This window comes from Aricia agestis, chromosome 2, assembly GCF_905147365.1.
Source record: "Aricia agestis chromosome 2, ilAriAges1.1, whole genome shotgun sequence".
Classification (NCBI taxonomy): domain Eukaryota; kingdom Metazoa; phylum Arthropoda; class Insecta; order Lepidoptera; family Lycaenidae; genus Aricia; species Aricia agestis.
The window spans coordinates 15,749,035-15,765,552 of record NC_056407.1 but is presented as its reverse complement, the minus strand read 5'-3'; the positions used below and the strand labels follow the sequence as shown (position 1 = coordinate 15,765,552).

Below are 16,518 nucleotides of genomic sequence, written 5' to 3'. Positions count from 1 at the left end.
AATATAAGTAATTATTTTATTACCTACTTATTATTTATTAAATTATTACATACAAAAATTATTACATATTATAATAATTATCATAATTATAACTCCGGGCAAACTGATCGCGCGGCCTATGTGTGGATGGAGCGCGAAGCTTGCGACAAATGTCCTTTGATCTTTTGCCGACATTTCCGACCCGCGCGGCAAGCTCGCAGATGCGTCGGCCAACGTCTAAATACCTACGGCCAACGCGCGAACGCCCGTTCTACACATTGGGCCAACGCGTCTGCAGACGCGTTGGCCAACGCGTTCGCCTATATCAAGAGCCGGCATCATACGAACATCTCCCATACAAAGAAAATCACTTGCAAGATTAGAACTTGACATTTCGTTTTTTTTTTTAATTTCTGTGGCATGGAGGCTAAGAATTAGCCATACGTACAGCCTGGCAAAAAAGAGCGGATTTTAATTCCTTTTTTTTCTAATTTGGGTTTGATTTTAGATACTTCATACTAGCATGTACCCGCGGCTTCGCCCGCGTGGAAATGATTTAAACGATACTTATAATATTTTATATAATAAGGAAATAGGAAAATGAATGAAACACAATTCTTATTTTTTAATTCTTTTTTCTCATATTATTCATATTCAATTCAATTAATTTATTTGCTCTAAGAGTCGTAAATACAGTAGGTGGTGATAAGGTTCTTATGGTCTCACTTATAGCTATATATATATATATATATATATATATATATATAAAATAGCATGCAAATATATAAAAATTTAAATTAAGTCTAAATTGTCTAAAATTAACATTTAATATTATTAGAAGTCAACATTCATCTAATTAATATTTAAAATAACAAATTGGTACTATGATGAATAATAATTACTAGCTATTTGACCGAGCTTTGCTATCTAGAAGTAGAATAAAGTATATACTTAATATAGAAATTAGTGAAACTTATTACATTGATACAATTACAAACATATATAATTTTTTGCATTGAATAATTCCTTTACCGAGTAGAAGTTTTTTATTTTTAACCATTTCACTATTTCCTTTTTAAAGTTATTGTACGATAGGTTTTTAATATTATTAGAAATAGCGTTTTAAGCTTTAACACACATAGCATTATTATTGTTTTTGGTAGATTGCATATTTTGGAATGACGTTGAGTACTAATCTCTCAGGATTTCTTTTGTTTCTGGGTATGTCACACGCTTTTTTTAAAATCTTATAATTTATTTTTGGGTAATTAACTACTTTGTATATGTGCATACTCGGTAAAGTCATTATACTTAGTTTTTGACATAGAGGTTTACAGGACTTGTAAGGTGGCTTGCCACACATCACAACATTTTTTTGTAGCCTTTCCTACGTTCGTCGAGTTGCACCAGAGTAGCAGACATGATGCTACAGCTTTTGATTGCATTCGGGGCAATTTATTATGAAGGTGTAAGACATCTGTGCCTTTTTAAATAATGTTTATAATATTGCATCAATTAAACAGTCCTAATTGAATTGCCCGAATTATAAAGAGCATAAAAATAATATAATTCATTGCCCAGAAAGTAATGAATTACATTATTTTTATGCTCTTTACATTGCAAGAAGTTGAACGAATTCTTCATTATGACTGCTTTATTTCTGAAATTTATTTCCAATGAACTTTTAGTTCGAGAAATTCGTTCACCTCCTACATTACATCTGTAAACAACCTAACAGCATGCTCAGCGGGGTAGTATAATTAACTGAATATTGTCACCATGATCACCAAGGCACTGTAACCACTTTTGGAGTCCTATCTCAGTCTTTGATGGAAAACAATGGAGTAACTCCACAATTCACCACACAGCACGTATCTACGGAACATTATGGAGTTTAAGAAATAAACGCCAATTACGGCAATGGAATTGAAGATGAGGATAAGTTACGGAAATAAATCAAAGCAGAACTTCACAGTTCAGTCTGTGACTCTATCAACAACACAACCACAAACTCTAAAGAATTTTAACGCATAACACATTACACAACACATAAAACTGCAAAGAAAAAGAATCCTCTGTTTACGTAAAACTGTAATGACATTTGACAAAATGCCAAATGGCGGCAGAATGACAGTTGACACACGCGTTCGACGGGGGTGAGCGGGAAGAGGGCAGGGTAGGTAAATGCCACTTTCTAATCTTGCACTGTCTTCTTTTGTCTATAACAGCCACTAAGTGCTAGTTTTTGATGTATGAAGATTACCTGCCATGGTCGGTGCCTGACCGCGGTAGAGTGAGGACGTCGTAATTCGTATTACAATTTACGAATTTATTTCAAAACTAGCTGTTGCCCGCGACTTCGTCCGCGTCAACATAGTATAATAACAAAGATGGATAGTCCGCTAACAAATATGAAAAAGGTAAAATATAACCTCCTCCTTTTTGGAAGTCGGTTAAAAGTAGCCTAAGTTACACCTTACTACATCACAAATGACTTTTGTATGGAAACAACACTGAAAATGTGAAAAATTATTATTTTTAACAAAAATTGAAACCGACTTCCAAGGTATGAAAAAAACATCCATATTATCTAACTAGCTGTTGCCCGCGACTTCGTCCGCGTCAGCATAGTAGATCATATCCCAAGTATTATTTAATGTACAAAAATATTCAATGTCCCGAATTGACTTTCCTACGATTTTATTATATAAAGATGTTCCGCGCGGCTTCGCTTGCGTAATTTAAGAATTTCATTTCACGCAACCGTACATTTTTCCGCAAAAATAGCCTGTGTCCTTTCACGTGGTCCATTCTTCATGTTTGCCAAATAACATAAAAATTGCTCCAGTACTTCTTAAGATAATAAGCAATCTATACTTATATAATATTATAATTATAATTATATTATTATAATTATAATTCTGCAGGGTTTGTTAGTTTGTTTGTTTGTTTGTTTGTTTGTTTGAACGCGCTAATCTCAGGAACTACTGGTCCGATTTGAAAAATTCTTTCAGTGTTAGATAGCCTATTAATGGAGGAAGGTTATCTATACTATAATATTATAAATGCGAAAGCATCTCTGTCTGTCTGTCTGTCTGTCTCGCTTTCACGCCAAAACTACCGAACCGATTGTAATGAAATTTTGTATACAGATAGTCTAAAGCCTGAGAAAGGACATAGGCTACTTTTTTACTGGAAAAAAGGGTTAAAAGAGGGTGAAAATACGAAAATTTGTTCAAATTAAGTTAGTTCCAAAAATTCATACTAGATGGCGCCGTGCGTCTCTTACATCGCGCTAACGCTTGCCCAACATCTTTCTATAAGAGGTGGTATCATCATACATTCGAGATTCGATTTTTTTCGATTGTTATTTCTTTTTTAAGTCAGTACTTTATACAGTGACGTAACCTTAAACCTATCAATGATAAATAGTTTATGGGTAAAGTTGTGTGATTGGGGGGCTAAATAAGCTTTAAAATTTGGCATAATATACACACACTGGCAAAATTAGCGGAACATAGGTAAAAAGGGCCAAAACTTGAACTCAAGTGGGTCGGGCTGTCTGAAAGCCTTTTTTATAGCTTCTAAGCTCTTTCAAGAAATAAAATATTGAACAAAACTGGCAAGTTGACAGGTTTTTATAGCAATTATGCCCTAATAAGTGTTTTTCGATTATTGACGTTGTAAGTGTTCCTGATAAGAATGGCGTTTTAGCGGGGTGCAAGGTATGCTCAGCTCATTTAATTGTTTGGTTTTTGGAAGAACACATTGCTTAGATACAAAATTAGTGATTTCCCAGCATCTGCGACAGCTAGAGCTGTAACCACGATAGAGAAAGGTCACATCTACCGTTCGGTCAGTCAGGCCTTAGGTGTGTCGGCTTCCGTGGTTCATTGTAACTTTCAACGCTTCAGAGAGACTGGATCTTACGTTCGGAGACGAGAATAAGGCAGATATCGGGTGACAATGGTTCAGGATGACCATTTTGTAAGGAAACAAAACTTAAGAAATCGACCTCAAACTGCTATGCAAATACGAAACCTGTCGGAACAGGTCCAAGATGAACGTGTAAGTGATTGTACAGTAAGAAGAATATTCAAAGAAGTTAAATTAAACTCAAAAGTGCCAGCAAGGGCACCAAAACTTGAGGCGCAGGACACCGAAGAGCCAGGCTAAGATTTGCGCGTGAACATCAGAATTAGACAAGTGAGTGAAATTTTGTGCTGTACAGAGATGGGAGCAAATTCTGTGTACATTGTATTGACAGGCGATAAAGAATGTGGATAAATCATAAGGAAAGCTACAGGCCATCAAACTTACCGGAAACAGTTGCCTCTGATGCAGGCTTCGTAATGGTTTGGAGTTGCATATGATTTGGAGCCCGCATGGAGCTGATGATTATAGATGATGGTACTTTGACAGTACAGGGCTATAGTTCCCACATCCTGGAACGGCATGGTGTGCCTTTTACACAGTTTTAGGTAGTAATTTCAATTTTATGTGCGTCCATAGAGTAAGAAACTCGGGCATTATTACCTAAACGATGCTGGCGTAGCCCAGGTGGAGAGGCCAGTGTGGTCTACGGATGTGGATCCGATTGAAGACGTGTGGCACATCAATGGGTGAATGGTACGAGTTAAAACTCCAGCTCCAAAATGTGTCCAGGAGCTCGAGTTGGCGCTAGTGGAGGAGTAGGAGAATATCCCACAGGAAATGATTGACAATTAAAATGCAAGCATGGAATGGCGTATCCAGGCCCTCTTGAGATCCATAAAAGGCATTACACGCTTTTAACATGGCATTTCTTTAATAAAAATGGAGAATTTATCTTAAAAACTTACTAGTGAAATTTCAAAGATTTTCTTAATTTTTTGATTTTTGCTGATTTTTTCTATTTTTCACGTTTTTATGCCCTAAATTTATATAAAATTTATTTTTTAATAATCAATTAGTAAATAAATAAATAAATATATAAAAATCAGTAAACAATTTAAAAAAAATTGAAAATTTTGTTATGTTCCTCTAATTTTGCCGGTGTGTTTATATAGTTTAATTTAAAAAAATAAAATATTACGTGCACACTGCACAGCTGTTTTGATTTAAGGGGTACCAGGGTTTTTATTATAAAAGCTTTTGACACCAATTTTGTTGACATCACGCGCTATTAACTGAAGTCCACAGGGACGAAGTCGTGGGCAACAGCTAGTAAGCTATATTTTATCACGCTAAAACTAATAGGAGCTAAGAAATGGAGGAAAATGTGGAAAAAACGGGGGAAATTATATGAAAGGGCCTATTTGAACGCGCTAATCTCAGGAAATACTTATCCGATGTGAAAAGTTCTTTTAGTGTTAGATAGCCCATTTATCGAGGAAGGCTGTAGGCTATATTTTATCACGCTAAGACTGATAAAAGCGAAGAAATAGATGAAAATGTGGAAAAAACGGGGGAAAATATGGAATTGCTTATTATCTACTTCTGGAGCAATGAAGAATGATGAAGAATAGAACACGTGAAGGGACATAGGCTATTTTTTGCTGCAAAATGTACGGTTGCGTGAAATTCCTAAATTACGCAAGCGAAGCCGCGCGGAACATCTTTATATAATAAAATCGTAGGAAAGTCAATTCTGTATATTGAATATTTTTGTACAATAAATAAAACTTGGGATGTGATCTACTATGCTAATGCGGACGAAGTCGCGGGCAACAGCTAGTTGATACATAAAATCTTATATATAAAATTCTCGTGTCACAATGTTAGTTACCGTACTCCTCCGAAACGGCTTACCTGATTTTTACCAAATTTTATATGCATATTCAGTAGGTGTGAGAATCGGCTAGTGGCTACTTTTTATATTGAGAAGTGCATTTTCTGAATAAATAATAGTAAATTATTACAACTCAAGACTGACAGCGACCATTGTTTGTGCGACGGGATAGTGATGGACGTTGCCATGGTGCCATAGTTATTTAGTCACTTAAATAAATTAATATGGGCAAAATATTTTATATGGCAAAACAACGTTTGCCGTGACAGCTAGTTTCATATAATTTCCCCCGTTTTTCCACATTTTCCTCTATTTCTTCGCTTCTTTTAGTCTTAGTGTAGTAAAGTATAGCCTATAGCCTTCCTCAATAAATGGTCTATCTAACACTGAAAGAATTTTTCAAATCGGACTAGTAGTTCCTGAGATTAGCGCGTTCAAATAAGCCCTTTCATATAATTTCCCACGTTTTTTCCACATTTTCCTCTATTTCTTCGCTCCTATTAGTCTTAGCATAATATAATATAACCTATAGCCTTCCTCAATAAATGGGCTATCTAACACTGAAAGAATTTTTAAATCGGATCAGTAGTTCCTGAGATTAGCGCGTTCAAATAAGCCCTTTCATATAATGTCCCCCGTTTTTTCATATTTTCCTCTATTTCTTCGCTTCTATTAGTTTTAGCGTGATAAAATATAGCCTATAACCTTCCTCAATAAATGGTCTATCTAACACTGAAAGAATTTTTCAAATCGGACTAGTAGTTCCTGAGATTAGCGCGTTCAAATAAGCCCTTTCATATAATTTCCCACGTTTTTTCCACATTTTCCTCTATTTCTTCGCTCCTATTAATCTTAGCGTGATGAAATATCTATTAATCTTAGCGTGATATATGATTTTGATGAATTTTTTTGTGCTTATCCGGTATCTATGAGAATCGGCCAACATTAACTTTGTTAACACTATTTTTCCTTTTGTACGTAAAATAATTATTATGAAGTCGAAACTCATTTTTATAATGTTCTTGCAAAGCCACAAACATAAAAATCTTTTCTTTTATAAATTTAATAAAGTTATTTATACTTTTCAGTTTTTAGGTTTCCTTGATTAAAGGATGAAAACGGGAGCCTATTCCTAATGAGTCTAGACTTCGCTGTCTGTCTGTCGTCCGTCCGTGTGTCACGAGCCTAGATCTCGAAAACCGCAATAGCTACATTTTCATTTTTTTACAAATTATGTACTTTTGTTGTCGCTATAAAAGCTAATAGTCCAACTAAAATAAAATAAATGATTAATGGGGGTCTCATACAACAAACACGTTTTTTTGTCCTTTTTTGCTCTATATCCATAATGGTAAATGTAAGGTTTTTGAAAATTTCAGAAAATACTTAATTGTATTTCAACTTTAATAATAAGTAATAAAAAGTACATAAACTTGTGATTTAAGGGAGGGCTCCCATACAAATTTACGGTACGGAACCCTATGTACTTTCATTGTGGATAACGACCTACCTTGTTGCCAAATTTCAAAGTTCCAAGTCTGCTAGAAGTACCTTGGAATTTTGATGATCTGTCAGTCAGTTAGTGACAGAATGTAGTAACTTTGATCATCCGTAACTATTAAACTATTTATCGAAATGTTATGTAATTTGGAGGTTAAGCTAGTTTTAATACTTGCTCCTAGTCACCGAAATTCTAAATCCTTAGCTTCGTTAACATCGAAGATAAAGGGGGTGTGAAAAAGCCGCGAACCGCTTCCAGAAAAGTATGGTAGCCAAGCTTTTTAGGAAAGGCACGAGCCTTTCCTAAAAAGCTTAGCTGGAGCACTGCCGTGCACCCAGATTCAACTTTGTTGACCCAACCAAGGTGACCTCTGTTGGTGGTTGGAACCGATCGTGTATACGGCCTATAATATGAGTTCGACAAGGCTGTTTATGAACGTGGCGAGAAAAGGAACTAACGCTTCTATCATACAAAAACGTCATTTTTGACAGTTCTCCTTTACCAGCAGCCATTGACTTTCCTATATTGCCAGCAGCGCACATTGACTGACATTGACACATTCAATTGAAGCCTTGTCGAACTGTAGTCTGTACCGTAGTCCGTACCTAGTTTTCGGCTGATGAAAATGGCGGATGTTTCTACAACTCTGCGTTCTGTGATAAAACATAGTGGATTTTTCACAATTTTTGAGTGAAAATGTGAATACCATGAATTAAAACTTGTCGTGAAGTGTGAGTTTTCGATATTACACAATGTGGCGGACAGCGATGAATCGTTTCGGTGCGGGGAACTGGATTTTCTTGGTCGCTTGTTTGAATTTGTTTACCTTCACCCGAGGTGAGCTCCTTTCCTATTATAAATATTAGCTTTTATTGTTATCGATCGCTGCACATAAACATAACAGACTAGATAGTATTCTGCAGAAGTTTTCGTATTTTCAGCACTTTTTATTATGATTTATGTTAATTTTATGATTAATTTAGAATTAAAACTCAATCGCTCAGTCTACAATACGGCACAGCGACGATTCCGTCGATAAGTTAGTGTGCTAACTTTCGCTTGCGTTTTCACGGAGATAACAAATAGGGTACCTATAACAAATTAAGGAATGTACGGGGTGTCGATTCGCGTAGGTATCTAAAGTTACAGTAATAAATGCTTGTATGTACGGTGACTGGCGAGGCGTCGGGAACTCCTGCTGGCCGGATCGCCGCGAACGTCGACGGACACGGAGATGCCATTAGCTGCATTGTATTTGCAATCGATGAGTATATATAATGTATGTTTAATATCTGAACACAAATAACACAGCTGTATCCTATAAGTATGTAACATAACATCAAAACAAACAATGTCATTTCTTTGTTCTTATCAGAATGTGTTGTCCTGTTTCTTATTATCACTGGGGTCCTGGTTCATTGTGGAAAGGCAAGAGGGGCACCATGAGTCATTCCTTCATCATTATGTATTGCTTTTTTTTTTCCTTCATGTCCCTTTGTTTCCTTTTATCTTTAATACGACGCAACGGATTTTGATATGGTTTTCTTTAATAGATAGAGTGATTCAAGAGGAAGGTTATAGGTATAATATCGTTCATGAAATAGTAGAGAAATACTGTTATTGTTAGGGTTTCTAATGTGATGTCGTAAATAATTTAAAAAAATTCCACTTACATTGCAAACACTGGCTGAACTCTACGAGATTTATCAAAATAATGTACCAAGTATTGTACACATTTAAAAGGTCTACAGAATACTCCACGATGGTACATGTCTATCTCTTATGGATATCCCACATTAACATTTTTTGTCATTCAATTTTTACGACAAATACTGGCTAATTTTCGAAGCAATTTTAATAAATACAGCATTAATCCTTATACAATTAAATAACTTATATACATTGTTGATTTAATGTAGATCTATATGGCCCTTTACAGCATACAATTGAAATGAATATTTTCGAAGATATAACAGATTTAAACTACGAATAATAAAATCTAAGGAATCGTAACTCCCATACTATTACCATTTTAAATTTGGTTCCTTTTGGTCTGTCATGTAACGTCAGCCTAGTACTGCTCAAGGAAACCTAAATATTGCAAATGTATTGAAATGTGTACCTAAGGTACACTTTTTTGACAAGTATTGTGGAGCATGTTTTTTGACGGAGTTACTTTTCCTTAGTTTTTATTATTCGTAGGATTTAAAAATTGCGGGAAGTAGCTTTTGCGGCGGTACTGACCAATACGGGCCACGGGTAGTAATTAATGAATACAAGTCAAAACTGCTGAATCAATTTCAATCATTTTATCAGAGGCTATATATTTTATACCCGATTTTTATAACCTAAGGCCTAGCGGCAACAGAAATATACAATCTGTGAAAATTTCAGTAGCCCAGCTATAGCGGTTATTGAGTTACAGCCTAGAGACAGACGGACAGACATTGAAGTCTCAGTAATAGGGTCCCGTTTTTACCCTTTGGGTACAGAACCCTAAAAAACTACTTGCTAGGTCTCGTTCAAACCAATTTTCGTTGGTAGTTTTTATAGTAATGTACTATCATATATATTTTTTTGAATTATCATACCCCCCCCCCCCTACTTTAAGCTTGTCACACACAGAGCAGGTAATGTAAAGATGTATATTATAGCACGATACATCTTGATACATCTCAATGCATCTTTCTATAGAAATCGTCAGGAGACCACACACAGCAGCTATAATGTATATTTTTACATCTTCGTATCTTAAGATACCGAGCTATATGAAAATATACATTTATATTTTGATACATCTAAATACATCTCAATATATTTCTGTATATTACGATTTACGATACATCTCTTCTCTTCATAGGGTGTTCAAAAATTTCTGTGATTATAATATATGTGTATGATAGACAGATACACACAGTGTTGCCACTTGCCACCTTAGCACAGCACTTCACAGCAGGTACTGCAGGCAGTCTGTTCCCCAGAGCCTATATTCAATCAAATATCTTCAATCCACATAATTCTGTTTTTGGCACAATATGTAACAATGCGCGCATCAAAATTACAATCCGAATCATCTTCTGATGAACTATCTAGTGAATCTAATAGCAAGTAACTCGAAAGGCTATAGTATTACAACATTAAAAATAAGAACAGCCTGTATAACACTTTAGCAGCTGAAATGTGCGTCAAGCGGGGCGTTTAGCATTTTTTTTTTTTTTTTTTTTTTTTTTTATTATAAAATTGGGGCCGTCTATAGACTGTTCGTCCATATCCTTTTTTTGTTATTTTATTATTTAGATTTTTCGCACCAAGGATAATTGAAATAATATTATGAATTTTAATTAATTGTGGTCCATCACGCCATGGACACTTTTTTTTTTTTTTTTTTTTTTTTAAATATGTGTATATGTATATTTAATAGAATAGAGTATAATATGTTATACATATAATAAATAAATATATACATTTATTGTTTTATAAATTGCATAATAATAATATTAATGTTTTGAACGGTGAGGTCCCAGTCGGTGTGGCGGCCAGTAGATCCGACATTTTCCGATTTCCTTAGATTTTATGCTGCTCCACCCTTTGCCTTTAGATGTTGTGACATTGGCTTGGTGGAGAGGGGTCACTCAAGCTGGGTGGAGTTTCTAGGTTGTTAAAAAGACATCGTTCTGTGTCGAATCTACCCGCCATGTGGCTTAGGACTTTATCATTCCTGTCTTTTATTTTTTATATTTGGGCGTTTAGCATTGAAATATAGGGAAGATACATTACATTACCTGTTGTGTGTGTGATACATTAATATAATGTATAGATATACATCCCGGGATGTAATCTTATATCTTTAAACGAGCAATTCTTGTATATATATATATATATAATTGGAATCTCGGTAACGGCTCCAACGATTTTCATGAAATTTAGTATATAGGGGGTTTTGGGGGCGATAAATCGATCTAGCTAGGAATCATTTTTAGAAAATGTCATTTTCTAAAAATTATCACTCGGTAAAATAGCTAGTGTACATTAATATACATTACCTGCTCTGTCTGTGACAGCCTTTAGAAGTTAGAGGGACACACACACACACACACACACACACACACACACACACACACACACACACACACACACACACACACACACACACACACACAAATTTTACCACTTTGGAAAATTCTCTCTCGCAAATTATTTTCACTATTTATGACGTATAAATAAAATAAAAAATCGGCCAAGTGCGAGTCGGACTCGCCCACAAAGAGTCCCGTACCGTTATAGAGAAAAAAATAGGCCAAAAATTGTATTTTTTGTATGGCTCCCATAATTATTTATTTTATTTAAATATTATTATTAATTATTAAAGTACACATACAGTCGTGGCCAACTAATTAGGGACGCTATATCACGAAAACGCATGTGTTTCTCAAAAGGCCGAGAAACCATTTCTCAAAGTAGCTTTGAAGTTTTTACCATTGACAACAAGTAAATTGACTAGCACGCTTAATATTTTGTGGTCAGAAAAGGAAATAGCTACTTGCCGTCGCTGTTTTTTAGGTAAATACGTTACTGCTATTTTCTCATTATTGACTTACGTGGACAACTAATTAGGGACATGTCAGATTTTGACTAAAAAATTAAATATGCTGGGAAATATTTAAATGTTTATTATATTAAAATGTTAATTAACAACATTTTAACAAAAAACAAAATAAAAAACTGACATTCTTAAGTACCCCGTACACGGTAATTCAGCATGACCATTCATTTACGTGAATTACATGCTGCATGATGAACGCTCATTTTTCATCATGCAGCATGATAATTCAGGAGGATAATTCAAGAGTATAATAATGTTACTTACTAAACTAAAAAATACGTGGGAGAGCCATGCTTCGGCACGAATGGGCCGGCTCGACCGGAGAAATACCACGTTCTCACAGAAAACCGGCATGAAACAGCGCTTGCGCTGTGTTTCGCCGAGTGAGTGAGTTTACCGGAGGCCCAATCCCTTACCCTATCCCCTTCCCTTCCCATCCCTACCCTCCCCTCAGGGGCGTCTTTCCCATAGGTGCAACGTGTGCGGTGCACACGGGCGCCGCGGTCCTAGGGGCACCGAGCGCCGCTCGCACTTGGCGCGCGCCCGCGCTGGCCGGCCGCCACGGCCCACGCTTCATTGACCAACGTAAAAAGAACTCCAGCTTGCAAACATTTTTGGGTAATTTTTTTTAAAGAAGGCAGGTCTCTGTAGCCCTGACGTCACTGCGACCCATGAGGATCTATTGTGACTCCTTCGCACTAGAGTATCATCCCCAACCCAATACTGCTCATAAATTGAACGATATGGTTGGGGTTGGTGTGGCACCAACCCCAACCATATCGTTCAATTTCCTCTGTGGACGAGTATTCGTGGCGACCAAGGTGCCTGTTCCTGCTCTGTAGTAGAGCAGGGCAGTCCAGGAGAAGGTGAATAGGTGTTTCATCCTCCTCTTCACAGAATCTGCAAGTCCTAAACAGAATGGGTATTTGTAGCATAATTTTTGTGTAATATCCGAAGCTCTTCTTATATTTGTAGAATTACAGCAAAGCAAGGCGCGCTATTAGCGGCTCGGCTTTTGCAATATAAATATTATAATCTTTATTTTTCAACGTGAAATGAACCTTAAATGTGAAAAGCACAGTGTTCTAATTTAGAAAACAAACTGTGCCATGCTGGCTCTTCGGATGTAGAGAAGTTACAGCTCTTCAATGAAATCGAATAATGAAATCGAATTAATACCGATGTTGTGATGATGTGATGTTTAATAAGTATATAACATGAAATTTAAAGTAAAATTGAAGTACTTAAGCGATATAAAATTTATGTTTTGGGGTTAAGCTTGTTAGGGTCAGTCAAGACATCATGGTCAAAACCGAAAAAAACTTCAATCTACAAACAAATAACAATAGAGTTTGTTATCTATTTATATCGGAGAAATTTGACATTACCTATACTAACTTGATGTGCTGTTATAGTTCGTCTGGTGGAACGAAGGAAGCCACCGCTTAGAGTCCTCACCCTCAAACGGCCGGACAAACTGTACTTTTACTTTGTACCCATTTCATTTTGACCGCGCGCGCGCTTCTTAGGGGGCGCTAGGGTAATGTTTGCACACGGGCGCCACATGGGCTAGAGACGGCCCTGCGGCTCCCCTATTACCCTATTCGCTCTTAAAAGGCCAGCAACGCACCTGCAGCTCTTCTGATGCTGCGAGTGTCCATGGGCGACGGAAGTTTCTTTCCATCAGGTGACCCGTTTGCTCGTTTGCCCCCTTATTTCATTAAAAAAATATACAAAATTTTAATTGTTCTCAATAGTTTATAATTTATATTACTAGCTGTTGCCCGCGACTTCGTCCGCGTGAACTTCAGTTTATAGCGCGCGATGTCAACAAAATTGGTGTCAAAAGCTTTTATAAAAAAACCCTGGTACCCCTTAAATCAATACAGCTGTGCAGTGTGCAAACAATAAGTACGTCATTTTTGTATGTTAAACTTTATATATTATGCCAAATTTTAAAGCTTATTTAGCCCCCCAATTACACAACTTTACCCATAAACTATTTATCATTGATAGGTTTAGCCCCAATTTCACCAACGTCTGTTAGTGTTAACAGCTTGTTAAAATATCCTGTCTTCTCTTTCATTCATATGAAAAACGAAACAGCTAACGTGATACTAATTCGAGCATTAACTTTAACAGTCGTTGGTGAAATTTGGTGTTAAGGTTACGTCACTGCCTGCACAGATAAAGTACTGAGTTATTTAATACCGTAGAATAGATATAACAATCGAAAAAAATCGAGACTTAAATGTAAGATGATACCACCTCTTATAGAAAGACTTTTGAGCAAGCGTCAGCGCGATGTAGAAGACGCACGGCGCCATCTATTATGAATTTTTTGAACAAATTTACGACCCTTACAACCCTTTTTTCCAGTAAAAAAGTAGCCTATGTCCTTTCTCAGGCTTTAGACTATCAGTATACAAAATTTCATTACAATCGGTTCGGTAGTTTTGGCGTTTGGCGTGAAAGCGAGACTGACAGACAGACAGACAGACAGAGATACTTTCGCATTCATAATATTAGTACAGATTATGTGCACACTGCACAGCTGTTTTTGGGTATTTTGATTAATTAAGGGCCGCGCTACACCGGAATGGCAGCGGCGAGGCGAGCACTTTCAGCGCTGCCATTCCGGTGTAGCGCGCTGCGCGGCCCTAAGAGGGGTACCACTTACCAGGGTTTTAAAAAGTTTTTAAATTTGACACAAATTTTGTTGACACCGCGCGCTATAAACTAAAGTCCACGCGGATGAAGTCGCGGGCAACAGCTAGTTATGAATAAAAACAATAATATATAATAAAGTAGGTATGATTAGTTCTGTTATAATAATGAAGTAAAAAATAAAGCGCCATCTGTTTTCATATATTAGAATTAAAATGTAAAAATATTTTCTGGATGGAATATAGGCCAACACAACACACTCGAACTCCTTAGAAATGCAGTAGGAGTTCTATAAGATAAGATAGATTGATTATTATTATAGCAAGTGATAATATTATTAAACATAATATTCTAACGTATTAAAAACTATAAACAAAAACATAATAACTAATAAGTATGATTAGTTCTATGTTACAACGAAGTAAAAAAAAAGCGCCATCTGTTGAATCGTATTAGAACTAAAATGTTCATTGCATCGCGTCGATGTATTTCTGGATTTTTTATAATATTATAAATAAAATATATTTAAGATTTTTGAAATATTATTTTAATACACATCCAAGACCCAGGAACATTGAAAACTTTTTGTTCCGCCTGCGGGACTCGAACCCAGGACCCCCGGGATGAGCGCTGGCCACGCGCAATGCGAAGTAATTTTCATCGATATTTTCATGGAAATAAGATATTTTCCCACATCAAAATGTAGCCTATGTCCTTTCTCAGACTCTAGAATAACTGTGTACAAAATTTCATTGCAATCGGTTCAGTAGTTTTGGCGTGAAAGCGAGACAGACAGACAGACAGACAGACAGACAGACAGACAGAGATACTTTCGCATTTATAATATTAGTATAGATAAACTATTAAAAATAATAATTAAAATTTAGTGCTGGTGTCTGTACACGGGTGGCGCGGAACAGAACAGAAGAAAAAAAAACACATACCTATTATATCCGATAAGTATACAGGGTGTAACAAAAATAAGTGATAATACTTTAGGGTGTGTACGTGTTCCTTGTAGAGAGTTAACTGTGAAAGTAGCAGCTCTGAAAGACGAAAAAAAAATTTCACTTTTGTATGGGCAAGGGCCCGAGCGTCACGAGTTTCCCCATACAAAAGTGAAAAAATTTTTTGGTCTTTCAGCGCTGCTACTTTCACAGTGAACTCTCTACAAGGAACACATACACACCCTAAAGTATTATCACTTGTTTTTGTTACACCTTGTATATTTTTTTAATTTATGTTTAGGCACAGAATATATATTAGTAGTACCAAGTTTAGGTTTAACATTTTAAGAAACATTTCAGTCTAAACTCTAAACTGCCAAAAATTAAAAAAAAAATTTAGCTCGAATAAATGTATAATTTCACTAAAATATTTCACACACCATAATAACGGAAAATAAACAAAAAAAAACTTGAGAGGTGTCAAAGGACACCCGGGCTTAGATAGGTATTATTTCTTATGTAAGTAATAAAAACCTGTATAGGGGAACTGAAGGCAAAATTGTATATTTAAGGCAAAACTCGTCTTACATCAACAAATATAGCTTTACCATTACATTTTTTATAGAATATCTTTATTATTAATCACTCTACAATTCCTATTAATCACACAGGCCATTTTGCCTGCGTGTGAAGGTAAAATGGACCACGGTAAAGGGCAAAATGGTCCCAATGCATATGTCATTTGGGGAATACCTTTTACAAATAAATGTTGTGTACAACTAAACTACAATGTGCCTAGAGGAGACAAATCATGCACTGCACCCGTCTTTTTTGTTTTTAGGTTCTCATGAATAAATGTCACATTTTGAAGTTAACCGTTTTACCCCTTTCATTCTTTCTATATTAAAGTTAAAAGCATGCAGAACACTGTGTCATATCATTAAATAGAAAATATTAATTACAACAAAAGTGCGGACTGGTCAAAAATAGTGTTTTTTACATCATAATGTGAAAAAAATATTTACCCGCAATAAAAATCCGCTGTTCCGTA

General features: G+C 35.9%; 1 protein-coding gene across 1 annotated transcript in view; it reads left to right on the top strand.

The window, feature by feature from the left end:
* Nucleotides 1-7,841: 7,841 nt before the first annotated feature.
* The window catches only part of LOC121736790 (neogenin), a 128,591-nt gene continuing 119,914 nt past the window's right edge, over nucleotides 7,842-16,518 (top strand). Inside the window, exon 1 of the mRNA XM_042128181.1 lies at nucleotides 7,842-8,087. Within this exon, the coding sequence (XP_041984115.1) occupies nucleotides 8,003-8,087 (85 nt within the window). The 5' untranslated portion in view covers nucleotides 7,842-8,002. The remainder of the gene's footprint in view (nucleotides 8,088-16,518) is intronic.